Consider the following 27,425-nt stretch of genomic DNA (forward strand, 5'->3'; position numbering starts at 1 on the left):
TCCGTTTACATCTGCATGAATAATTTCAGCTATATCTTTTGCTCTATGTCTATTATTTTCAAAACTAGTGTTAGTCATTTTATTTTGTATACACGTACCGCATTTCAAATAATCGCTCTCTAAATTATTCGGTAACCCATCAACTAAGTTATTTTGACTCAGAATATTCAAGTACTTGAAATTTACGTGACCTAATAGTTTATGATACTTTTCTTTCAAAGTCATACTCTTATTTACATTTTCTGTTACATAATTTTGTTTGTTCTCAACAAGGCTATTGATTTTATACAAATTATTTACTTTATTAGCTACTGCTATCAGTTTATTTTCTTGTGTATAAATTTTTGAAGTATTTCCCATTGATATTATTTTAGCTTTATCAACAATTTTTCCAAAACTCAATAAATTTCTATCTATTTCTTTAACAAAAAATACATCTTTAAGTTCTACTTCTGTTTCATCATAATTTGTTACCAACTTGGTTACTATATTTCCTATTTTGCCTATTTCTGTTGCCTTCAATGTTCGACCATCACCTATTTTTACACTAATTGGATTTTCAAGTCTCTTTGATTCTACAAAATACTTTTCATCATTTATTATATGGTCCGTACATCCGCTATCTAAGACCCATTCGACTCTATTTTCGCAATTATTTACCTCGACGTTATATCCTACCCTATTGTCTACCTCTGTTGTGAAAGTCATCCTTCCTTGGTCTGCGCTTTGACGATCTTGCCGTTGTTGACCGCCTCGTCCTCGTTGACCTGCGCCTCGGCCTCGGTAACCGCTGCTGCCTCTGCCGTAGCTGCTGTCTCGTTGCTGCTGAAGCTGATAGCGCGCGCCTCCTCGCGCTTGCTGTCCTCCTCCCCTCGGACCTCTCCAAGAAGTTCCCGCGCTGCTCTGGCTCGTGCATTCGTGCTGATAATGTCCTTGCTTTCCGCATTTATAGCACGTTCTGTCCTTTTTCATCTCACTTTTGAATACGTTCAAATTTCCACTTTTATTTCTTAAATTTTGATTTTCATCTTTTTCTTTGTCTTCATACATTTTAATTTTATTAATTACGTAATCCACAGTTCTATCTCCTTCGGGTAGCACGTCGACTAAATCTTCGATATGGCTTAATGAACTTGGTAGCGTTCTTAACATGTAATTTAATTTTTCCTTTTCAGTCACTGTCGCTCCGGAATTTTTTAATTCAATTATTAGTTTTTCAAAGTCACTGTAAAATTCACTTGTTCCTGTGTAGTCTTTCAATTTAATCCTTTCTAGTTTATTTCTTACACAGATCTGTAATGCGGTTGATTCACGCACATATAGTTTGTCTAATTTCTTGATTATTTCATAACTTGTAGTTTCTTCATTAATAAACTCCATTTGTCTATTTGACAAAACACTATATATATAGTTCATTGCTTTTAAGTCCGTATCATTCCACGTGGCTTCATTTTCCGTGTCGATTCTCTCTCGTTGAATAACCTTCTCGCATTTTTTCATTTTCAAAAATACAGTTATTCTTTTTTTCCATGTACTGTAGTCGTTTCCATCAAAAATTGGTAGCGTCATCTTGAACTCGTCCGCCATGTCGACTCGTCTATAATCCTCGCTTCCGTTTTCTTCAGTTGATTCCTCTTTGACTTGTAAATCACTTTTTGTTTCACCGCCAAGTGTTCCCACAACCATTACGGAACTTTCCCGAACTTTTCACTGAACCACGCTCTGCTACCATGTTAAGTTCAATGGTGCGTGGAGTGGTGAGTTTGGGTGAAGTCAATTAAACGATGAGAATTAACGAGTTTATATTCAATACGTTATATACATGTATATACTGTATATGATACGCTGGAGCGCTCGACCGCGTGTCGGCTTCGAGAGAGTCTCGTATCTTTCTGAGTATGCTTGCACCGCGCGTCGCTTGTGTGGTGTCCTTCTTGCGGACGCTATACCTTTTACACATCTATGCTTACGTGCTCGTTGCGTGCTCGTTTCGTGCTCCCTCAGTGTCGCTCAGTCGTACATATACATGTACTTACATGACTAATCTAAATTTACTCATTTCTCAACAATTTTTATTAAACACTCACCAGTCGAAATATTTTGACGTGCATAATTTAACAGTGCTGAAGCAAAAGCCATATCTACATGCAAATAATAACATTAAAAAAAAAATGACAAAAAGAAATAGATTTAAGCAAGAAAGAAGAAAAAGGAGAAATAGAAAAGACATTCAAAGTAATGGTGCGTGTCCACTTGCGAGTAAGAACTCTCGAGAGCAAAAAGAGAGAAAGAGAGAGAGACTCGAGAGTATCTCTCTCTCTCTCTTTCTTTTTGCTCTCGAGAGTTCTTACTCGCAGGTGGAGACGCACCATAAAAGAATTATCACAGTAACTCCCACACAAAGAAGAATATAAAAAATTATTCCAAGATTAAGTACATATTACAAGTAAATAAAATAGTTATTAAAAAAACTAAAAGTTTAAGTTAAATTTTAGTCACCTTTTCCTTTCTCACAATTATCAATATATATTTTTTATGTAAAAAAATTACAAAATATAATTACAGTTATTGTATAATTTAATCTATGCACCGTATAAGAGGATATAAAATAAATAAGTATAACTAAATTTTTTCAATTATAATAAAAATATTGAACATAACCTTCAACTTACCGTTTTCTGCTTTTATGGCATCATCGTGGCTTAATTTTAACTTATATACTTCGTGTGATTCTGGGTCGAATATCTGTATCTTTGTAAATTCCATAGCAATCTTCTTCTTGTTTACTTTTCCTGGCCCGATCTCTACCTGATGATTTCTACCTGACTTTTGTCGTAATAATACAAATGGCGAACGCTACCGTTGCTGTTCGCGGAGTTCGCAAACGCTTCCAAACGCTAACGCTACCGGTGCACTACCTCGGAAGGAAAAGCGTTGGTAGTGAGCAGTTATGACGTATAACACTACCAGTAATGACGTCACGACAGCGTTTAGTAGCGCTATCATAGGGCTCCGCGAACAACCAGTAGCGCTAGGTAACGCTAATAGCGTCTCCCCGAACGCACCCTTAATGAAGTCTGTTGTGAGTTCTGATAATTTATCAGTATCCAATTTCTTAAGATCGTTCGTGGGAATGACTTCCATACGAGTCCTGGCGTTCAGCGAGGTTGTAGCTGGGTTTCGCTTCGTTACTCAAGGCGTCTTAGATCTCTTGGGGTGCGTTCGGGAAGACGCTATTAACGCTATAAACGCAAACGCTACCAAAACTGTTCATGGAGCCAATAGCGCGATAGCGATAGCAAGCTCCATGAACGGCACTAGCGTAGCGTTGGCATTATTGGTGTTTGCGTTTGCGTTTAGGTAACAGGTGGAGTCTGAAGTCCCACATCGCTTTTCGGTCATCGGTTTCCTCGTCTCTTCATACTCTTCTCCGCGAGACGGTCGATCGGCACGGTTCTCGCGATCGTTGATTCGCATTCGTGTCCGTGTCGTCTCGTCTCGTGATTCGCGCTGTATCGTCACCGTTCACCGTCGCTGTACGCTGTACCGCGCCGTGTCGTATGATCGTCTCGTCGCACGGGCGCAATTTCGCCCGCTGAGCGCGATCAGCTTCGTTAACCGGGTGCAATCGTCGCACACATACCCCCCGCGAGTGTCTCGTTCTTCCCAAAGCTGAGGCAGCTGAGGAAATCGTCCGTGCGTTTAAGTAGCAAACAATGGAGGCAAATCGAAGAGATTTGGTAACAATAATAGCACTGCAAATACGGGAGTTGGTAGAAACGTCATCAAGTGACAGCGATAATGATGAACTTGAAATATTGGAAAAAATGTTAAATAAAAGAAGAAAAGTGTCCAGAGTACAAAATTATGTTGAAACAGTAGTGCCAGGGTTAACAAGTCAAGATTTCAAAGCTCATTTCAGGTATCAATAATATAAATAATGTCTTCCTAAAAATATTTCTCTATCAAAAAGTCTATGGTAAACAGTTTAGTACAGATTTGAATACAGAATGCAATATCTAACTGATAAACAATAACTAATGTATGATTTAGGATGCTTCCTGGAACCTTCGAGTATCTTCTGTCTATTATTGAGCCAATACTACTAAGAGAGAAAACAGAGGCAGCACCTATGATTTCTCCACGCAAACAGTGTTTGTTGGCGTTGTGGCGATTAGCTACTCCAGATTCTTTAAGGTAATGAATAAGTTCACAGTTTTGTTGAACATGGTCAGTGATATCAGTCAACACAAGCATCAATCTTTCTTTGTTTGACATGTTGGCAACATAAACAGAGATGCTTATGTTGATTTGTGTCATTAAGACTCCTGGGCTCTCGCCGTCATCATGTGAGATCTTGACGTCAGGGACGAGAATTAACACGCTGAAAATTCTTGCGTGCCATTTCCAAATAAAAAGATAACATAATACTTCAGATCACTTCAGCACACACCAAAAATACTCCCGAGAACTATCCCTTTCCATTGACAGTTAAAAAACAGTCATAAAATGAATGTAATATGAGTGCTTATGCGCCGGCGCACGGTTTCGTATTACATTTATTACATGAAGAGAAAGGGATAGTTCTCGGAGTATTTTTAAAGTGTGCTGAAGTAATTTGAAGTATGTTATTTTATTTGGAAATGGCACGCAAGAATTCTCAGCGTGTCATTTCCGCCTTTGACGTCATGATCTCACATGACGGCGGCGAAACCCTAGGAAGCCTTAACTAGAAAACAACTGTTATATATTTTTGTTTTAATTTCAGGTCGATTTCCGATCGATTTAATGTCGGTAGAAGTACTGCATTATATATAACAAGACGTGTTATAAATGCACTTATTGAGCTGGCACCTACTGTAATTAAATGGCCTACAAATGAACGAGTTGGTCAAGTGTGGGCAGGATTTGAAGCTACTAGTGGATTCCCTAAAGTCATTGGTGCTATTGATGGCACGCACATCAATATTCCAGCTCCTAAAGATGATCCAGCAGCATATGTCAATCGCAAAAGTCATCACTCAATCCAACTTCAGGTAATATTTTCTACTTCAATAATTTTAGCGGGAATTCCAATGTTAATGCTTTTCATGCCAATTTTATGTAATCTATATTGGTTTGTATGTCTTTTGTTGCAGGCTATTTGTGACCACACTTGCCAATTTATCCACTGTTATGTTGGACATGTGGGGTCGGTACATGATCAACGAGTGTTTCGTCTGTCGGAAGTACAATCCTATCTTGGAGATGTGTCAAAGTTTCCACAAGATTGTCACTTAGTTGGAGATCTAGCCTATAAATTGCATGAAAATTTGCTAATACCGTATCGAGACAATGGCCATATGACACAACGTCAACGAAATTATAACTTTTGTCATGCTTCTGCGAGAATTGCTATTGAAAGAGCTTTCGGACTATTAAAGGGACGTTTTCGAAGCCTTCTTACAACACTTGCAATGGATAGAGTAGACTTAATTCCACTGCATATTCTTGCCTGTTGTGTTTTACATAATGTGTGTCTAATGAAAAATGATGATTTTAATATAGAAGTGATTGAGGATGTAGATGTGATAGATTGTGTGATGGCCAATAATGAAAATATGCGTGATGCTGCTTATGCAGGTGCTGCAAAGCGAGATCTAATAGCTCAGAGATTACGACTAAGAAATGTATAATTAATACATATTCATTTATTTGAAATAAAAAACTACAATTTACTATGCAATCGGTTAATATTTATTGTATACAAACTAAAAACCTTAAAAAATTATAATGTAATCTTTGGTTTAATCATTATCTCTCCATCTTTTACCTTTTAATCTTCTATATACCCATCTTATATACCTACTTTATATACTATTTAATGTTAATAAATGAAATTATAGTTATCACTTACATTTTGTTCAATATAACGCAAGAGAGAATATATTAATAATAAAATAAACGTGCGTGTAATATAAAATAATATATAATAGAATATATATTAATATTCCGAATAACAACCAAACTTTTGTACTATGTAATTGCACTTTTCCAAACTGTGCAACTGGTTCTGTAACATTGAGGTATTTACTTCTTCTCTAGAAGTTTATCCAGTTTTGCCAACATTTTGTTTCCCATTTCCATCCTTTCTTTGTGTCTCTTTGCTTTTTCTTCCTCAGCTTTTTGGCGCTTTTCTATTAGCGTTTGTATGATGGCTGGTTGATCAGTGGCTTTACGTTTACCTAAAAGTAAAAATTTTTTATATTTCACTGTAATGTCTAAAGGCTGATTTATAAAAGCTGTAACCATTAATTAAACTGTAAGCTCTAAGAAATTGACCAATCACAGTCTAATGTGAGGAGAATAATCGACTGATTAGAAAATTTTTTAGGGCTTACAGATTAAATCAACGGTTACGGCCTATAAATCAACATTAATTCAATATTCAATTTTCAATGAGTAATAGTCTCTTACGAGGAGCTTCACCGGATTCACAGGTAGAGACACTACTGCTGCTACTACCTCGAGAGTCCGGCCTTTCAGGCCTCGATGTTACAGATCCACTTGACGAAATGGTTGTCAACGGTTCCATATATGGTTTTCGGCCAAGAAGACTTTCCATGGCCTAAACAGCCAATATTGCATTAAGAGTAATAAAAGCGTATGTGCGTAATAGTTAGGTAAAGCAAAAGTTAATATTTATTGTAATAAATCAAGTAATACTTACGTCGTAATATTTCCAAGTGCGCTTATTGTTACCAGATCTTCCGTTATGATCTTTGACCGTTTTATATGTTCGCTTCATTGTATTAATCCTTGTCATGCATTGTTTACCCGAGACATCATATCCTTTAACATTCATTACTCGCGCAATTTCATCCCATGCTTTCTTATGACTCATTTTTCCAGAAGACATGGAAGATTCTCGCAGTCTGTATTCTTCCAATAACAGCATAATTGCCGCATGAGACCATCTGAAATCTGCAATGTAAACCAAACATTACAATGTAAAGTAATAACATTTTTAAAAAATTACAATCCATATTGTCAAATTTCCTTACTTTCTTTATTTTCCGTCAATGACGTCTCTTCTATCTCATCCTCTTCCATTTCTCTTTCTTCATTAGTTGACATGTCCATATTATCTACAAAAACAATGCATATAATTAATTTTAAAAAATTACCTTACAATGTAAAAGAGACGCAAAACTAAATTACATACCAAATACTTCCTTCAATGAAGTATTACTTGAGGAGGTGGACTGCACATGTTCAGATGCTTCTAAGAAATAATTTTTTTAAATAGAAATGATCTATTTTGCACTAATTGTTTCATATAGGCATTAAGCAGTTAACATAAACCATATATTATTACCGATTGTAGAACAATTCTTATCCTCACATGCACTGTTTTGAACACATGCTTGACGTGCAACATTTAGTAAAAGTGTCGCAAAACTCAAATCTGTAGGTAATCAAGTAACAATAACATTAAAACAAAAAGATTATTTAAAATATATTCAAAGAGAATCTCCCTTATTCTGTAACTTATAATAATAATCGTCATCGTTACTGTTCATTGTGCAACTATTGTGCGATACATTTTTTCTACACAAAAATTGTGACTCATTAAAATATGTTACAGAATAGGTCCACAGGAAATTAATGCAAAAAAGATAAAGAGAAGGCATTTCAAAATTAAATCATTAATGTGATAAAAGCCAAAACCATATTAAATTAGTTGCATTATTATACATAAATAAATGTGAAATTATTGCAAGCAGAAATCCGTTAAAAAATTGTTTATATATAACTTTATACAATATTATTTACAATTACGTAAAAAAAACTTACCGGTTTTTGCTTTCAAAGCACTGTTCGGTGAGAGTTGTAATGTAAATTCTTCTCCAGTTATAACATCCTGAAGATTTACTTCCACGGAATTGTCGGGATACTCGGGATTATCCATTATAAATGTGTGTATTACTGGCACCTTCTTCTTCCTTATTTTTCTTCGACCGGTAGTTTGGTGGTTAGGTTCGACAAACATGTGCAATACATGGGCGTTCTGAGCGTTCACGAACCTTGCAAATGCTAACACTACCAATACACTACCTCGGAAGGAATAGCGTTGATAGCGCTCAGTTATGACGTATAACGCTACCATGAGTGACGTCATAGTAGCGTTTGCTGCGCTACCATCTAGTTTCGCGAACAGCTTATAGCGCTAAATAGCGTCTTCCCGAACGCACCCTTGGAGAGACTTTTAGATAATGGAGGCGACATAACCTGTTTCGCGCGAGGTGAAGTCTTGGATTTCCTCTTCTTTTTTGTGAGTTTGCTGTTTGTCGAGTCATCGGAGTCGATTATTATCGGGTCTGTTGGTAAATTGTTCTCCCGACTTTTAGTGAGCGAATCATCGCAATTGTATTCCATCTCATCCGCACGTCCGGTCTTTGAAACCTCGGAGTGCGGATGATCATCATCGATAATCTCAATGTGCTCCGTCTCCAGTCCAAAACCAGGGAATGGAGTACGTCCCGAGGGATTCGAAAAGGCGAAAGATGGTGTAACTTCTTTTTCCGGAAAGCTAGAACGGGATCCAATAGCACGGCTTAGGATTCTTCTAGCTAAAATTATAGCTCGATCCGGCATATTTTCGGGTGCGAGCCTGACCTCTTCCTCGATTTTATCTGCGGTTTCCGTCTCCAAATTTTTGTCAATAGTAAGTAAACAACCCGGTGTGTCCGCGAAATTCGTGGAACACGTAGACACAGGCGTTATTGGGTCAATCTCCTCGGCAGTTCTTGCTTCACCGGAGCCCAAGGGTGGCTCCGGATTTGTCTTCCCGGTAGCAGGGCTTCCTCCGGTGCCCGGGGTCAACACCGGTCGTAATAAATCCGATTTGAATTTCCTTGCCCGTCGCTAGATTCTGGTAAACCCGGTGAGAGTACCAACGACCCGGGGAAAGCCGGACAGTGCATTTCTGTACCCCCCCCCCCCCGTGCCTACCCCTGGAGATCCGAGCATCCTGGGGTGGTAGACTCTTATTTTTGTCATGTTGTGTAGCCATTTTATTATTTTGGACTAGTTATTCGAATGCACTCCGTCCTAAGTGCATTCTAGGACAGCTCGCAAATAACTAAGCCTTGTCCAGGGGCGCACTGTAAAAAGATGTTGGTAGCTAATCCTGCGTACGCGGCGAGAAGAGAATGGAACAGCTAATTGCTTGCTAAAAGCAAGCCCCAAACTCAAGATACCGTCGAAGATGGGAATATTTTATGCAAATATTTCCAAAATTACGGAGTTACATTAATCAGAGCTATCCAGGAGGTGTACAAACTTTGCAGTAGAATGATAAATATCATAATTATATTTTCAAGATTACGTGTAAGCATGTTTACAAAATGTCTTGGAAAAATTTAATCAAATTTAATTGAAGAATTTGAAAAAATAACAAGTTTTGCAACACTAAAACTAATTACCTGATGTGGCATTCGATAAATTCTGTTTTATTTCATATTTTATATTATTTATTTCCATTCTTTGTTTTATTTTATATTCTATATTTGGTATTCTTAATTGTTTCATTTCTTTTATTTGTCATATTATGTCAGGTAATTTACAATGTAATATATTCCAACTAACTTACAAGAAAAACGTTATATTAATGATCAAAAAGGGGTGAGCCGCAGAAACACAGTGCCGATAAAATAAATTACATGTGCTAACAAATGTCATGCTCATGTATTATTCATAATATTTATAGATTTTAATTGTCGATTGCACAGAGCATCGATAAACGTGTGGTGTAATGTGGTGTAATAATGCAAACGTTATTCGATATGAATGAGGACTTAGAACCATCGTGAAACGGCAGTCGTACTTGCGGATCAGCCTTAATGAACAAATTCCCTAGGTACGCTTGATCAAGTTATCCATCACGCATTTCTTGATCTTGGTTCAAATGTTACCGTGCGTGTCGAGAAAAACGTAGACAAACCGCAATATAGTTCACTTAGTTTGTTAACAATAACCATTTACCGTGATACGTGAATTTGGCATAGGAAAGATAGGTGATGTGACATAAATATAAAGTCGCATATAATAAATATGAATAAGAATAAAAGAAACGTTAAACATTGAGCATTGACGAAGAGGTCCAGAAATAATTATGTATAACATGTTCGTAAAAATATAACAACAATAAACGAAAGATCGTTTATTTAATAAATAAATTTTGTGTTTTATTATAGTTTATTCTCCTTCCACATCCAGATTCCTGAAAGAGAAACTGTTAATACATATAATAGATACATTACCCAGTGTGCGTATGCGAACATAACCTAGGATGTCATGTGGTCCTTATAAAAAGATTTTTATATAATTATTAAAATGCCACTGCACCCTGAGCATACATGTCAGACCTCTTTGTATATTGACCAAGGACACACATAAAAGCAATATACAATGCAAATATCATAATCAAAAGTAATAATAATGAAAGTAATAATTAACGGCTGCTAGTTATACCAAGCAGTGATAGAAGTATGGGGTTACAAAACTTATTGCTCGTACTATAAATATTGTCAACTTAAGGAATAATTAAATTATATACAGACTAAGTAATATGCATACTGTAGATAATGCTTTCAATAGAAAAAGCCAACAGCATGTCTGAATTTGACTCAGAAATATACATGGTATATACATCCCATTATAGCGAAGAGCAGTTTAAAATATTGATTTTTTACAAAATGGCGGGCGCTTGAACTCAACGTAGCGATTTTCAAGATCGCTACGTTGAGTTCAAGCGCCCGCCATTTTGTAAAAAATCAATATTTTTAAAATCGGCTACGACACGCCAAAGATAGTATCTATTTTCATTTCCTGTTTGATTTTTTGTTTTAGATGATTTTTGACGAAGCGCCGCTGGGTACCGTCTTTTTTTACGGCACTCCGTAGACGACTCCAGTACTCCGTGAATTTGCAACATTTTTTAATAAAAAAAATTTTAAACATTCTTGAAAGTGTGTATTTTTAACTACAAAAAACGCCGACCCGACAATTCCAATAGTTTCCTTGAAAAAATTTCCGAAAATTACCTTTTTTTCGTTTCTAGGTGTATATTCACCCTTAAATCAAATGAGGGGTGAAAAATTACCATATTTGCAGTGGACACTGTTAAACAGTTATAATGACACGTATGAGTTAACATAGAACATAAAATTAAGACATAGGACATAATCAAGAGACACGGTAGTGTCTCGCGCCAAGTACGCGCGAAGCGAGACACACCGTGACTCTTTTACGCAAACGCATGAGTTGCGAGTATCCGAGATTTTGAGATCTCAATAACGAGTGAACGGATCAATTTCTAAGTAGGTTTGATCGATAGCTTGGAGTTTGATTTATAAATAAGAGTCTTTTTTCCGTTACATGCCCTACGAGCGAAATATTGCGATGCAAAGTCCAAATGTGGAACATTTTTTTTTAAGAAACGTCCACGTCGGACAAAAATGGCGGCTGGTGTGTCACTTTCCCATTTTTGACACGAGAGTGCACTCGTGCACTGTCGCAGTGCGTGACAGTTTTTTACAACCTAGAAATGGATAAGTGTAAGTGTGTGATAGTCGTGACCGTTGCCACGTCGTGACAGATAGTGAAATATATATAAGTATTGACCGTAGAGAGCTGATGCCGAGAGATCTTTAAGAAGGAAGGTGTATCTACAAAATCGTACAAACACGTACGTATATGCTGCCTTGTAAAAGTTGTCAAACTGTATGTTTATGCGAGCGTTACTTCTGTAGTAACTTACGATAATTTACTCGTTTACGCAGGATGAATTATCATAAATTACTACAGAACCTCCGTTACGTGGAGGAATTATCGTATAAGTTACTACGGAAGTAAAACGCTCGCGTAAACATAGTATATAATAACCAAGAAATTGATAGTGTGTGACAGTACTGACAGTCGTGACCGTCGCCGCGTCGTGACAGTTACTACGTTTACGCGAGCGTTACTTCTGTAGTAACTTACGATAATTCAGTCGTTTACGCGGAGTAAATTATCGTAAGTTACTACAAAATCCCGTTTACACGAAGAAAAATTCCGTTTACGCGAAGGAATTATCGTAAGTTTACTATAGAAGTAACGCTCGCGTAAACGTAGTAGGTGAAATATATAAGTATTAACCACAGAGAGCGGATGTCGAGGAGATCTTTAAAAGAAGGAAGGTATATCCAAAATTGCACACGTACGTATATGCTGTCTTGTAAAAGTTGTCGAACTATATGTTTACGCGAGTGAGTACATCTGTAGTAACTTACAGTAGGTAATTCATATTAAGATACGTCGTCGTCTCTCAATCAGAAAAACGTAACTTTCATCATCTGTAGTAACTTACAGTAGGTAATTCATATTAAGCTACGTCGTCGTCTCTCAATCAGAGAAACGTAACTTTCACTACTTTTAACGGTGGCTCTTAATTTCCGATCATAATAGTTACTATAAAATCTCCCGTTTACGCGGAGGAATTATCGTATCGTAAGTTACTTTGCGTAGTAACGTTTGCGTAAATAGGTTATAAAAATAACACGATGTTATATATGCGGTTTGCCGTGAATATATATATATATATATATATGGGGCGTTCTCTGTCAAAAAAGCCACCCCCCCTGCCCACTTCAATTTTTGAGATAAAATGCTCTAAAAAAGCTTAAAATTTTTGTTGAAGTGTCTATTTTTTGATGCCGTATGGCGTTTTTTAAAATTCAAAATGGCGGACCCAGAATCGCGATTAGAATGGAAAAAGCCATTAAAAACACGATAATATTAGGCAACAAATTTTAAATTTTGTCGATTACATGAGTGTGAATAGTCATTTTCGATGTATGTTTGCCTGCTGAACACGAATCCGTTGTCCAAATTCGGCTAGCACGTCACAATTTTGAGAAAATGGCCTCAAAGTTGTAAAAACGACATTTTTGATGGTTTTCGTGACGTTGTAGCACGGCAGCAAATTTTTTTCCTCAATTTCATTAATGCCACGCGAAAGTACCAACTTTTAGCTTTCGAAGGTCACATGGCGTTTGCAAAAAATTCAAAATGGCGGATTAAATATAGCCGTAATACAGAAATGTCACTTGATTCGGATGAAACTCGGTACTAGGAGGTTTCCGAGGTCGCTGATTCCGAATGTGAAGTCGAAATTTAGAAATTCAAAATGGCGGATTAAATATGGCCGCCCGTAATGCAGAAATGTCACTTGATTTGGATGAAACTCGGTACTAGGGGGTTTTCGAGGTCGCTGATTCCGAATGTGAAGTCGAAATTCGGAAATTCAAGATGGCGGATCCAATATGGCGGACCGAAATGCAAAAAAGTCCCTAACAATAATTTTGCATTGTTGTTATAACTATTATTACGATTTTTCCTTGAAGTAATGGATAGTTTAGTTAGTTAATAATAACATAAAAGGAGGCGATGAGAGCCGTACATGCTTTTACAGAATTGCTTTTCCGGTGGTTCTTCAGTCGTTGAATACGAATTTATAGCTACGAACACGTATTTTTGAAAAAAGGTACCATAAAATTATTCAAACTATCCTGTCGGTCTCAGAGCGACAGATTTTGGCGCTACTGAAGCGAGAGTTTTTTTCACGTGAATCAAGTGACATTTCTGCATTTCGGTCGGCGTAAACTCCGCACCCGGGAATTTTCATCTTTACACACGACTTACACTCCCTATTTTATGTTGCAAGTGCCTGGAAAGTGGTCTATCACGCACGCGTAGCGTGCGTAATGGGGCACTTTCCATGCACGTGTTGCATAATATATATATGGGGCATTCCACGCCAATTCGCAAGGGGTCAAACTTCGACCTTTTTATTTTTGATGGCCGCTCGTTTTTTAACAGGTCTTTACGAGTATTAGACCCCTGTTAAATCGTTTCTATAATAAATGTAGCGTTTCCGAAATAGAACCTGAGCAAAATAAGGACTGCAAAATTTTCAATAAATTTTTTCGCCTATTAGACAACGTCTAAGAAAAAATTCATTGAACATAAAATACGCTATTTAGATCATAGTTTAAAAAAAAAATTATCCCAAATTTTTATAATAATGATTTTAAACTAATAAAGTAAAAAAACACAAAAATTTGAATATCTCAAAAACCCCATTTTCTATTTTTTTGTTTATAGGGAATATTCTAGGGAGTATTAGAAGAATTTTAAGATTAGTTGGAAGTTGCGCAGAATTTTTGGAATTTTTTATAAATTTTTTGTGAGGCAGTAGTAATATTTAACTCACAAAAGTGTAGTTAAAAACGCGTTTCAGACAATTCTGAATCAATTTAGATATATTTTTTTACTAAAGCATGATGAAGATCTCGGCATAGCACACGACAATTGTGACGATGAATAGTGTGGAAAAGGCGAAAAAAATAATTTATGAGGAAGTTTAATTCAATAAGTACATTTGTTTAAGAACATATTATTTATAATTTTATTATTTTGTGCTCAGTATAATCATTCGAAAATGAGTAATCTTTAACAATTAATTTATAATTTTTGGTATGACTTGGTATGACGCAGTGGACACGTTGAGTCTGAGGTATTCTTTTTGTTTGATCGTACCGACCTGTCAAAAATTCAGCGGCGATTTCAAGTATAATACATTCGTAACCAAGGTTGGTTGGATTATTACATCTTGCCTTTGTTAGATATATAGGATCCGCCATTTTGAATTTCTTTAAACTGACTTTAATTTCGTAATCAGCGACCCCAAAAACCCCGAGTAACGAGTTTCAAGTGAATCCGATGAATTTAAAAAAAATCAATCCGCCATAATGGATCCGCCATTTTAAATTTTTAAAATCTAACTTCAACTTCGTAATTAGCGACCCCAAAAACCCCCGAGTAACGAGTTTCAAGTAAATCTAATGAATTTAAGAAAAATTCGTCCGCCATATTAGATCCGCCATTTTTATTTTTTTGAGAGACATTTAAATCTTAGTGCTATCTACTCACAAGCTATGTATCCTCTTTTTTCCATTAGAAACAACAAATTAATCATATGATTTGTTTTTAACTCATATGAAGCGCCATATTTTGACCGCTATATTGAATTTTCAAAAGTACCACACTGTATTTGATAAAGCACACAAAAACAAAGATTTTAAGCCCTTAACCATTTTAATCGGTTCAATAGAATTTTGGAGACGGCCCTGTCCTGGTTGACATGGAACGTCCCATATATATATATTATAATCTATTTTATAATGAATATATATTTATATATATATATATTATATAATATATATATATTGTAGCTACATTGTATTTTTAAGGACTGTGATTTTAATTCATTCAGTTATGTGATAATATTTAATTCATTTACTCGATTATGTAGCTCTACTAAATAGTTAAGTTTTCGCAAATATTTGGAAGGAAAATAAAAATACATGAATAGTTTAATGACTTGAATATAATAATTACAATATGAAAATACAAAACCATACTTTAATTCATTCCGATTGTTAGAAACGGGCAATAAAGAGCGTGAAGAGATTGTGTAGGTGTAGACATCTGTGAGCATAGTGGATTTATAAGCGGCGATTCGGTGGAATGCTCATAGATGGCATCGGTGTTACAGTTCCCTAGTTATCTTTAGCGTTAAGTGTTTGCGAGCGCTGCGACGACCACGTTGCGCCCCAGCGCCGGAAAAAGGCACGGACCGACGATACTGCGCAAGCGTGAACGTCTTGGGATGTGTCACGTCTGACGGTATAATCACCACTATATTCCAGCCGCTGAAATTTTTCGATTTCCATCCATAAATTTTTCGATTTCCATCCATATTGCACAGCACCTGAAAACAATATAAGAATAAATAATCACACCTTAACTTAACTGTCATAACAATCACTCAGCTGATGCGAGCACGCGTTCTTAAAGTAGTAGACACAACCCTAGAGAACATGACTGCCTAAAGATACCTTTTCAAGTTTAAGCCCCATTTTCATGAATCACACTATAAATTTTTGGACAATTGCTTGTTAAAATTCCCCAGCATCACTACAATTGATCGATATTACAGGCTTTATGAGAACCTTTATGCAATATAAATTCAGTTTAACACACGAATAAATACATGTTCCATGAGAATAAAACTCAGAAAATTAAAATAAAATATAAATAAATAAATTAAAAGTAGATTATTCATAAGAACATAACCTTTTGTGCCTAAAGAATATTATCACGTTAAAATAATGATTATCTCATTAGCACTTTTTCAAACATGATTGTTATAAACAATTAAATTATATTATTAACAGACCTAGCTAGTGTGACTACCGGAACTATCATAAAAAGTCAAACAACTTTTGGTTATAAACCATTATTGTATCTCTCAAATAAATTAATTAACAATAAAATTTATCATAAAAATATTATTAAAGATGATGAATAAAATCACTGCAGACACTCAGCAGAGCATGTCAAATAATCCCACAAAAAAATTCTCACATTATATCTCTTCTTAATTCCGAGATAAAATTAAAAATTACGGAAATCCATAAAACAGAAATTTTAAACAACCTAAAATAATGCCCTTAATTGTCTGAAAACAATAAAAAAAAACCCCAATTTTTATCTCTTACCGTTCTCGAGTTATAAATTATTAAAGTTTCACATCCTCCATTTTAAATTTCCTACCCTTTAGACTTACAAAGACCAAATCACTTTTACATTAATATTTTAGTCTTTTATACATTTTAAAACCGAAAAATTTCATTTCTGAACGAAAATTTTGACACATAATTATTATGATAAAAATGGAATCTCTCATACTCCTAAACACCAGTAACGTTAACACCGATTTTCTATTTAAATTAATTAAACTAATAAACAAGATTAAAAATTGAACATTCACTTCATGAGAGACGAGGATAGTTTAATACCAGTTCACAGAGAGTAAGACAAGGATAGCCACATAGACTCTTAATAAATTAAAATAAAATAGAAAACGAATAGTTTGAAATAAAAACAATATAGACGTGTATAAGGAATAATCATTAGAATCGTTCGATAGAAAAACATTTACTACATAATTATTTATTTTTACAACTTACTTTTATGAACAATTATAAACAAATTATTGACCATGTCAATAAATATTTTTAACTTATACATTTTTAACTTATACCTTGGATTACGTATAACAAATTTTATATAAGTTTAAACCATGTCACTTTTCTAATGAAAGCTACACGAAAATCTAAAGGAAAAACCACCCGGTACAAGACAAAAGACCCGGAACCTACCCCGTGACAAACATATATATGCATGTCCGCAGGTAGTTCCCAGGACAAGGAAATTTAGATTATAATATCCCATAAACCACAATGGTAAAAAATCCCTTTTTATATACATTGATAACCTGAACATTTCCCATTGAAAATGATATATAAAGCATAATTTTTAATAAACTCCTATACCTAATTAATCGAAGAAATATTTACCTTAATTGTGTCCTGACACCCCATAATAAAACTCGTTCCGATATATATAAATTTCACATATATACATATAATCCGCATTAGCAACCCTGTAAAAACAATAATAATTTTTATTTCTACAATTGTCTATTTATAAAAATATATAAATAATAATATAAAGTCCCTTTTAAAAATTTATTTTATTATAGAATCAAAACCGCGTAATCATGGAAAACCTAAGAATATCAACGAGTGGATTAGGAGACCCCAAATTGTTTAATAAATAATTTGTTATTAACAAATTCATATATCGACAATAAAATTTTCCAATGCTATATTATACTTTAGTGAAAATTCTACTATATATTTCCTATACACTTCTATCAAATTCCCAACCATTTGCGAGATATAAAAATAATAAAAATCTTATTATATATAAACAATTTAATTTCATTGATTCCCTGTACTAATGAAAATGCTAATCATTTCTACCTGCACGATATATTATTAACAAGATATTAGAAACGTCATTACCATTGCTAACATCACCTTTATCAATATTGTTATTAACAAAGTATATATATATATATATACTCACTAAAATTAATATAAACCTCGAGCGTCAAACGCCGAAGCGTTACTCACGAACCTGAAAAAGATAAAATTGTATTATGCGTAGCATAAGGAACACGAATCCGAGTGAGATGCGAGTATTGTACGATCTGAAAGAGAGAAAGAGAGAGTCAGATATACTATAGTAACTGTTAGACAAAGAGAGCAATATCTTTTATACTTTAGACATGCTAATAATGACTTTAATTGTACTATTGAATTATTCTATTGAATGTAAAGTATGTCTGAAGAAACTTAACATATATTTGCACATTTTAAAATTCAAATATTAAAGATTTCTTTAAAAGTCATATTAAAATTTTATAATGAAAGAAGGTATCACTCTCAATACAAATCGCTGTTAGACTAGAGAATAAAAATAGAATTCAGACGAGTCACCTGTATGACTCATTCGAGTGAATCTAGTCCTTGCGTAGACCATATATGGTCATGTCGAAGCAGAGCGCAACGCATGACCATATAAGGTAATGAATTTCAAGACACCACCCTATGACTCATTGCTGGCAAGCGAGCCACACCACTAGAAGTAGACTCACATTCGCTAGACAACGCCTTATGACTCATTGTAACGAGGTGCGGTCACCTCCCACTACCGTTTCCAAAATTGTATAAAAGCGGAATCTTTCACCCTCTCGACGGAGAGTGTGGAACGAGCCAGGAAAGGTCACATATCTTATACTTGTTCCATCCTCCCACATAAGCCACTTGTATCGTAAAAGTTCTACAATAAATATCATACTCTTTTATATCAAAAGAAAGATAAAGATTATTGAATTACCTACCTTCGACGGATCCAAGGAGCCATAATCTACATCGCCGACCAACAGCTAATTATCCTGGGGTTTTACCTCCTTAACTGTAAGAAGAACCCATAAAAATTGATTTCGACGGAGACGTTCTGCCGGATCGAGCCACCTCGCATCACCCAGGACGTCACACATTAGAGGAAATCAGTCAAAAAGAGACAGAAGAGATACAAGTAAATCAAATAAATGATGCAAAAGAAACTGCCGCGTAGCGAAAGAATCGCAAAATTGATACGCACGCAACATTTAAATGAAGAAGAGAAGAAAACCATTATGGGCCGAGATTTCAGCGACGTATTGCATCTGGAAGGAGAACCACTGACATGCACAGATATCGTCGCGCATAAAATTACAACAAAGGCGGGTGGCGTACCGGTCAACGTCCAACCGTACCGATTGCCGGAAAAACATAAAGAAGAAGTAAATAGGTAAGTAAAGGAAATGCTAAAAAATAAGATTATTAAACCTAGCTCGAGCCCGTGGAATGTGCCGTTGCTAGTTGTGCCAAAGACAAAAGATGCATCCGGAAAACAGAAATTAAGAGTGGTGATAGATTTTCGGTATGTGAATGATCTAACGATGGGAGATTTATTCCCACTGCCCAACATAACCGATATTTTAGACCAATTAGAAAATGCGAAATATTTCATCACGCTAGATCTCGCATCGGGATACAATCAATTCCGATAGAAGAAGAAGACAAGTAAAAAACTGTTTTTTCTACACAGTACGGGCATTACGAACACAACGGATGACATAATTGTATATGGAGCAAGTCTACAGGAACTCAATATTAATCGAAGTATTAAGAAAACTGAGAAAATATAATTTAAAATTACAGCCCGATAAATGTGAATTTGTTCGGAAAGAAGTGACGTATCTCGGACAAGTAATAACGAAAAACGGAGTTTCACACGATTCTTCAAAACTAGAAGCCGTAAAAAGGTTCCCGACACCAGCAAAAGTAAAAGATATTCAGGCTTTCATTGAATTAGCCGGATATTACAGTTTACAGAAGATTTATTAAAGATTTCTTAGCGATTGCCAAGCCACTTACGAAACTAACCAAAAAAGATATCAAATTCGAGTGGAAGGCAGAACAACAAAACACAATTAAAATACTTAAAAACAAAATTAACTACAGCACCGGTATTAAAATACCCAGACTTCTCTCAAGAATTTATAGTGACTACCGACTCTTCAGATTACGCAATCGGAGCCATACTGTCACGAGGAAAATTAGCATGCAATTTTAATAAACTTTATTCAGTATACATAAAAACTACTTAATAATTTTAATAAACTTTATTCAGTATACATACATACATGTTGAGATCACTTGCTTATGCAAGATTTAAATACACAGGTCAATTTACCGGAACGTCCTCGTAGAACAAAGACGCCAAACTCTCTGATGTAACGTAACATATTAACGGATTAATGCAAACGTGCATCGTTGGTATAAAAAAACAATTTATTAGGAAATAAACTCTTGAATGCAAAATCTGTCTCTTATGCGCAGCGCTCGATACTACGAGATCTTAATAGGCTTTATCAAATATATAATCAAAATTTCCATAATCCAACTTTTCTGCAAAATATTCTAAGACTAAGAGATTTATAATTAAGGGACATAAATTTTTGAGGCGATGTGTTTCCTACAAATACGGGGATCCAAGATTTCAAAATCCAAAGTTTCTAAAAGCAGAAAATGTCTCTCCCGAGACATCCGAGCTTAAGAACTAATGAATTTAAAAACACGAAAATTCTTTAGATGCTTTTACATGGGTTTTACGAATAAGATCCTAAAAATATTGTGTGAACACTTACAATTTTGTAGGTTTACATTAATCATTAAACAAACATATTTAGTATTATGTATCTATATACATGAAATGTTATACAAGAAGTGAAGTTAACTGTAGTTTATATAAAAGTAGTTCATATGAAAAAAAACAACGTACATATTAAACTAAATCACAAAATACTTTGATTAAATTGCACGTTTTACGAACACACTTAGCGCCAATGAAAGGAATAGGGAACAGTTCAATATTAATGTATGAAATTCATATGTAATTTATTAACACAGAATAGACGAACAGGGGGCGCTAAGAAACAGTGATGAAATTTTATTTTATTTCTGTTCCATATACACAATGAATATGTTAATATTAAACATATTCATTGTGCATATGGCATACAGAAATAGAATAAAATTCCATCACTGTTCCTTAGCACTATTTCTCTGTTTGTCTATTCTGTATTAATAAATTACATATGAATTTTATACATTAATATTGAACTGTTCTCTATTCCTTTCATTGTGCGCAACCCCTTAAAGTACGCTTTGGCTCTAAATAAAAGGAAAACAAATAAATTATTGCTGACTCATATATAAACTTTACATTATTAAGCACACCTCTCACTTACAGCTTCCGAACTCTCAGAGCAGGAATCCTCACTATCTGACTTGTCGTCTCCAGGAACTTCCAAATTATGTAAATGTTCAGTTGTAGGGGTTTTTTTTGTGTCACAGGATTGGGCGTTTTTATAGCCTTGTAATTCATTTTCTTCCTAGCTGCTGAAATTGCCCCGTTGAAGTATTTGTTCAGTTTGGTTCTATTCATTTGCTCCTCAATAAAAGTCTGCGGCATATGTCTCTTATCTTTCATCCAATGGCAAAACAATGATGAAACTGCACTTTTTTTAGTAGGAGTTAATGTCGGTTCCTGGTTCCTTAACATTACGTTGTTCACGCACAGAACGTTCAGCCAGCTTGACAGGTCCCCAGACAGCATAGCATGCACTTTTTATGAATGAGCTGAACTCTTTTTCACGCATAAGTTTCTCGTAAATCATTGTAGGTATCCAAACATCATTTTCTATATGGGTTGTTCGTTCTTTTGACGCATTAATTTTATTCTCATATTGAGGTGCATTATCACCATATCATCTGCAATTATTAGAAACATTAAAACGTATTATAAATGTAGAATTTAATAATATAAAAATAAAATAATTAAGGACTCAATAATAATATAAACATAAAAAAAAATGGCAATAAGAGAGTCGGCGCGATTATTAGTGCGTAATGTCAAAAGACACAGATATATTTTTATATTACAAGTTTCCGGACGTTTCGGCTTTTTTTCGAGCCATCCTCAGCAGAAAACTATAAGAACTAAATGATTGCTATCAGATAGTCCGGAAAATGGAAGGTGGTCAACAATATAAAATAAAAATACATTAATGATTAAAGTGTCCATGACTGTTGTCACGATAGATCGCACGACACTCAATATAGCAATCATTTAATTTTCATGGTTTTCCGACCTCCTAATCCGAAAGCTCATGGTTATGATGGAGAATGGTTTATTGTACTGCTGAGGATGGCTCGAAGAAGAGCCGAAACGTCCGGAAACTTGTAATATAAAAATATATCTGTGTCTTTTGACATTACGCACTAATAACCGCATCGACTCTCTTATTGCCAATTTTTCTTTTATGTTCTTAATAGTATAAAATAAATTCTTACCATGAATCGTACGGTTGCTGATCGTTTCTAGGATAGTAACGATATCTTTTCCGGTTTTTTTCGGTAAGGTTGTAATTTCCAGATTTTTTTAAAGTATCATATTGTTCTTCCCAATGCCTTGCTCTGTTTTCAGCATGTTTCAGTTTCTGTAAACATTCATCTAATTCTCTTTGTTTTTCTTTTAGTAAATCATTACTTGAACACTTGTCTTCTTCATCATTAGAAGCATTGGATGCTTCACTCCCAACATCAGCACTGGAATGTAACGACCGCTGCTTAGATGCATTTACATAAGCAGCAATAATAGAAGTATTAGTCTCCTTTGTAGATTTTTTACAAAGCTCTTAATCAATCTAAAAATAATTTATTAAAAAATTACATGAATTCTGAATAACACACGCAGCAAATATAAGAAAGTGTTTCAAACTAAGGTTGCACGATTCTGAATTAATTCTTTTCCGAACAAATTGGAGAAAAAGGGTTGTTCGTGTTTGTTCGGGCGCGCAATAAACGCGCCGAACGAATCGCCGAATCCGTTCCGCGAGAACGCGAGATATCACAAATGGCTCCGCTCAGCCTTTCAACTATGAGACGACTGGGGTTTCAGCTTGAACGCGGACTCGATCGCTTGTTAGGAATTTGAGTGGAAGGCCCAAAAGATAACAATTGACTTATAATACATATAAACTTTATTCGATATAATAACAAAACTGACGAAACGCGAGATGTACAGACAAATTAGTGCAAATGCACTCGGCGCGCTGTGACTTGTAGTTTTGAAGTGCGGTTGTAGCCGGACGGAGGATCGACATTAACCACACGCCCTTGAGATCATTAATTATCACGGTCGCCACTCGATTTTAACCTAGGCCTATCGAGAAAGATACTGATGGATGACCAACCTTTCGCTGACTTTGCTAATTCCCCTTTCTACGACTCTGTTTCAGCTCCCATCTGTCTCCGGATCGACCCGCTGGGCCTGTTGGACCTCCTCCGCTCAAGGGACTTCCTTCGCTTCTGTGCTGGACAGCACCGCTTGGCTGGGCCTCAGCCTCTGTGCGTGTTCGTCGATGGAGGATTTCGGGCGGCCGACAGGCGAGATTACGATTGGGATAGGTAAGTCTTTGCAGGTTGTCTCAGATTGAATGATAGTCGTCACACGTATGTTTTCGCAACAAGAGTTAAGTTATAATTTATTTCTCTTTTGTTCAGTTACGTTACATGGACTCGCGGTATAACGCCCCGTTAAGCGGGATCGTTCTCGTTCTCGCTCGCTGTTAACGCACGCGTTGAGATTTTATCTATCTTACGCCGATGCTCCTGACTACAGGAAGCCAACACTGTACGCCGAGTATTTCTCTAAGTGAGACGAGTGCTCCGATGCGAGAACCGTTCGCATCGAGAGCCGAGAGACGAATTCCTCGATTCTCCGGCTCGGCTGGCCTATCTCGAGTGAGTGGGGATCGCCCCACTTGTCGCTATCGCCGGACACCTGTGCCTACAAACGGCAGCTGTGTCAATAGCCTGAATGGTCTTATTGTTTCGCGCGCAAACACCTTTTGTTCACGGCCGAACATCTGGCCAACATCTGTATTCACTCGCTACGCAGTAGCGCAAATACTTCCGCATTCCGCGCGCTTTCACTTTTCGCGCAAACATGTTTACGCTCGACGAATCGAATCTTGGAACGATCCAGAAGATTCTACATGTTTCCGTTCGCTACGATTCCCTATGCTAAGTTCTATCGCGGGTTCGTCCTCGCGGTTACGCTACGCCTCCGCCTCGCGTTGCCTCCTTTGCCGCGCCGCGCTCGGAACCCATCGATAATTGATGGATCGACTACGCGGCGTTTTCGTATTACGCTCTCGCTTCGATAATCCGATTCTGCCTACGGTCGGCTATTTCGCCTTGCCCCGCTCGGATTACATTAAACCTCGCTGGATACAGTACCCGTCAATTCCGCCTCGCGTTCCCACGTCGATAATCCGCTCTTGCCTGTGGTCGGCTACTTTGCTTTTACCGCGCTCGGATCGCATCGAAACTCGCTGGATACATCACCCGTCAACTCCGCCTCGCGCTGATGCGTCGATAATCTGATCCTGCCTACGGTCGGCTATTTCGCTTTACCGCGCTCGGATCGCATCGAAATTCGCTGAATGGATCATGTCGGATCCATGCGTTATGCTACTATGTCGGTGAGTCGATTTCGCCATCGGTTGGCGCTTTCGCTTTACCGCGCTCGGAACTCCTCACACCTCGCTGAGCGGAGCACGCGGCATCCATGCATCGCGCTCCTCTGCTGCTGAGCCAATCACGTTATCCGTTGGCTATTTCGCATTACCGCGCTTGAAACCCATCGCAACGCGCTGAGAGGAATACGCGGCGTCGCGCTCCTAGTCTGCTGAGCCGGTCCCGTGGTTGGCTCGCAAGTTCACGCTATCGCGCTCGAAACTCATCGCAACGCGCTGAGTGAAATACGCGGTGCTTATGCATCGCGCTCCTAAGCTGCTAAGCCGGTCCCGTGGTTGGTTCGCAAGTTCGCGCCATCGCGCTCGGAACTCATCGCAACACGCTGAGTGAAATACGCGGCGCTCATGCATCGCGCTCCTATGCTGCTGAGCCGGTCCCGCGGTTGGCTCGCGAGTTCACGCTATCGCGCTCGAAACCCATCGCAACGCGCTGAGTGAAATACGCGGTGCTTATGCATCGCGCTCCTATGCCGCTGAGCCTAACCCGTAGTCGGCTTACCAGTTCGCGCTATCGCGCTCGAGACTCATCATCTTTCGCTTATAACTCAATTGAATACACTCGCGTCTATTTTTGTTGACGAAGTCATTGTGTTTTATTCATTCATTTCTTTACATATTTAACTTATCGGCCCGCTGGCCTCGAGCTTCTTCAGCGGCGCCTCCGCTCCCCGTTTCTTCTGTCGTCTGGTCGTCGGTCAGCGAAGCGCTTCGCCTTGCCCGCGTGTCATTCCTCCTGCCGCCAACCTCGTTGCATCGCCGCACTTGGATGATCGGCACCCTTGTCATCGGTAGCGAGCGCATGGCCCACTCCTGCCGCTCGCGTTTGATCATCTCCCTCACGGCCGCCGTGAGTCCCGGCATGAGTAATTGGACGATTGGCTCGGTGGCTGTTTCTCGGATGTTGGTCGGTTGATGCAGCTCAGCGCACGGCTGCACGGTTTTACATAAAGTGCGCACAGAAACGCGGTAGAAACGAGAGACGGTATCGCGAATGCAATTGTCGCGGTGTGACGGAGTTGCGAAACGCGGTCTTACGTCCGATGCCTACAAAGACGCGGTAGGTAGATACGGCAGGAAGCGAAGCACCGGGGCCACGACAGCGAGAGGGCTCGCTACGAGGTCGAGCGTGCTCGACCCCGCGGGATCGTGATCGTCGGTTTGGTAGGCTGGAGTTCGGGGACACCTGAGAGCTCTCAGTCGAGACTCGGAGCACCGGACCTCGTTTTATGTGTCGCCCTAGGAAGTTGGATAGGGTAGGCTTTGTCGAAGGCAGCAGAGAGCCGGAGATAAGACGAAGTGCCGGCTCCTGTCGGAGCGCCGACTTAAATACCCCGACGCGGCGGGTTCGTTGGAAGGGAGGCCGGCGGTCGGGCGAGCCGCGTGGGGATGCTGACGCGCGCTCGCCTTCGGCGCGGATCGGCTCCTTCCGGCGGTTCCGAACTTATCGATAATTTTGCGTGAGAAGCAGAAGAAAAGTATATCGCAGTACATATAACGGACGGATACAATTTTTATATTAATAAATTGGGGGAATCCCCAACAGTGTTGCTTGCATCCCAGTGAAAACAACCTAGTCAAAATGATGTCAAAGTGACATCATTTCACTTGGTTACCTAATGCATTAACCAAATTAAGGATTGTATACGTCATAATGTTTCTGTACCAGTCGCAATGAAACCTTGACAATCAGATTCAAATGACGAAACATTTCAGTCTTAATTATTCTGTCATGACAATTCTGTCATGATGAATCTGTGTCGGGAAACATCGGATCCCAAAAACCTTTAAAAAGATTATATTTATTATATATAACATAAAAAGTGATAATAAAATAAAATATTACCTTCTGGAGTATTTAGTCGCTCCAATTTCCGTCGATGTCGTGAGCACTTATTTTTACGTTTTTGTAATTCTTCTTCTGACAACGACAAAGTCTTATAATACTAAAAATCAAATATCATGAATTACTTTTTTATGAGCAAAATATTTATATATTTATTTATTTATATTTATATTTATATTTACTTATTTATATTTAGATTTATTTATTTTAACATTTATTTTTTAATTTATATTTATATTAATTTATATCAGAGTTGAGTAAATAAATATATTTTTTAACTAAATTAAGTTAAAATTAATAACTTATAAATTTAATTTAATTACGTTAAAACTTAAAAGTTACATGAACAAAAAAAAAAATAAACGCGTGGTCGCCACGCGCGTTAGAAGTGAAACTTCTGAAGGCAAGGCTTTGCCATAACTTTTCTGAAATTAATACAAAAACAATGCAACGGAATTAGTCACTCCGAGCCGCCCGCAACTCGAAAATATAGTGTTACACGCAGTTCTCACTATATCCGTCTCGCCAGTGCCGTACGCCTGATCGAATTTTCGTGACGCGTTTTCGAGTCGCAAAATCGAATTTACTTACCGATCCAAAAGGAGTTTCACTTTGTACGCCTGTTGGTCGAATTTTCGTGACACTATTTCGTGACGTTTTTTCGTGTCGCACAATCGAACTTACTACCGTACCAAAGTTTCATTTTAAGTTTCATTTCGTACGCCTATTGGTCGAATTTTCGTTACACTTTTCGTGTCGCATAATCGAACTTATTACCGTGCCAGAAGAAGAACCGTCTCGTCAACGCCGTACGCTTATTGGTCAAATTTTCGTTACACTTTTTGTGTCGCACAATCGAACTTACTACCG

At 37.2% G+C, this 27,425-nt stretch overlaps 2 protein-coding genes and 1 pseudogene across 4 annotated transcripts; 1 reads left to right on the forward strand and 2 right to left on the reverse strand.

The window, feature by feature from the left end:
* The first annotated feature begins 3,228 nt into the window (after positions 1-3,228).
* LOC139813173 (uncharacterized) lies at positions 3,229-5,725 on the forward strand. 2 transcript variants are annotated; one of them, XM_071778528.1, is made up of 4 exons: positions 3,229-3,922; positions 4,054-4,197; positions 4,769-5,036; positions 5,139-5,725. In XM_071778528.1, exons 1-4 carry the CDS (start codon positions 3,717-3,719, stop codon positions 5,673-5,675), a joined length of 1,155 nt encoding a protein of 384 aa, XP_071634629.1. In that variant the 5' UTR covers positions 3,229-3,716; the 3' UTR covers positions 5,676-5,725. The 2 variants fall into 2 exon arrangements, with proteins under 2 accessions (XP_071634629.1, XP_071634630.1); XM_071778529.1 differs by lacking the exon at positions 3,229-3,922 and adding an exon at positions 3,964-3,979.
* Positions 5,726-5,807: 82 nt separating this feature from the next.
* Positions 5,808-8,213, reverse strand: LOC139813174 (uncharacterized). 2 transcript variants are annotated; one of them, XM_071778530.1, is made up of 7 exons: positions 7,837-8,213; positions 7,358-7,447; positions 7,205-7,264; positions 7,044-7,127; positions 6,710-6,963; positions 6,457-6,607; positions 5,808-6,224 (listed from the first exon to the last, which is right to left on the reverse strand). In XM_071778530.1, the coding sequence occupies exons 1-7, from the start codon at positions 8,159-8,161 to the stop codon at positions 6,070-6,072; spliced, it is 1,119 nt and encodes a 372-aa protein (XP_071634631.1). In that variant the 5' UTR covers positions 8,162-8,213; the 3' UTR covers positions 5,808-6,069. The 2 variants fall into 2 exon arrangements, with proteins under 2 accessions (XP_071634631.1, XP_071634632.1); XM_071778531.1 differs by lacking the exon at positions 7,358-7,447 and having other exon boundaries at positions 5,809-6,224.
* On the reverse strand, positions 8,185-26,420 carry LOC139812953 (uncharacterized; annotated as a pseudogene).
* Positions 26,421-27,425: the final 1,005 nt, after the last annotated feature.

This window comes from Temnothorax longispinosus, chromosome 5 (genome assembly GCF_030848805.1).
Source record: "Temnothorax longispinosus isolate EJ_2023e chromosome 5, Tlon_JGU_v1, whole genome shotgun sequence".
Lineage (NCBI taxonomy): Eukaryota > Metazoa > Arthropoda > Insecta > Hymenoptera > Formicidae > Temnothorax > Temnothorax longispinosus.

Bases quoted from the DNA above. Each gene is read 5' to 3' on its own strand.
- LOC139813173 (XM_071778528.1), top strand. From the start codon at position 3,717: ATGGAGGCAAATCGAAGAGATTTGGTAACAATAATAGCACTGCAAATA. The intron at 4,198-4,768 runs GTAATGAATAAG...TTTTAATTTCAG, and splicing joins GCTACTCCAGATTCTTTAAG to GTCGATTTCCGATCGATTTA. The intron at 5,037-5,138 runs GTAATATTTTCT...CTTTTGTTGCAG, and splicing joins ATCACTCAATCCAACTTCAG to GCTATTTGTGACCACACTTG.
- LOC139813174 (XM_071778530.1), bottom strand. From the start codon at position 8,161: ATGACGTCACTCATGGTAGCGTTATACGTCATAACTGAGCGCTATCAA. The intron at 7,128-7,204 runs GTATGTAATTTA...TTGTTTTTGTAG, and splicing joins TTCATTGAAGGAAGTATTTG to ATAATATGGACATGTCAACT. The intron at 6,608-6,709 runs GTAAGTATTACT...TTGGCTGTTTAG, and splicing joins GCACTTGGAAATATTACGAC to GCCATGGAAAGTCTTCTTGG.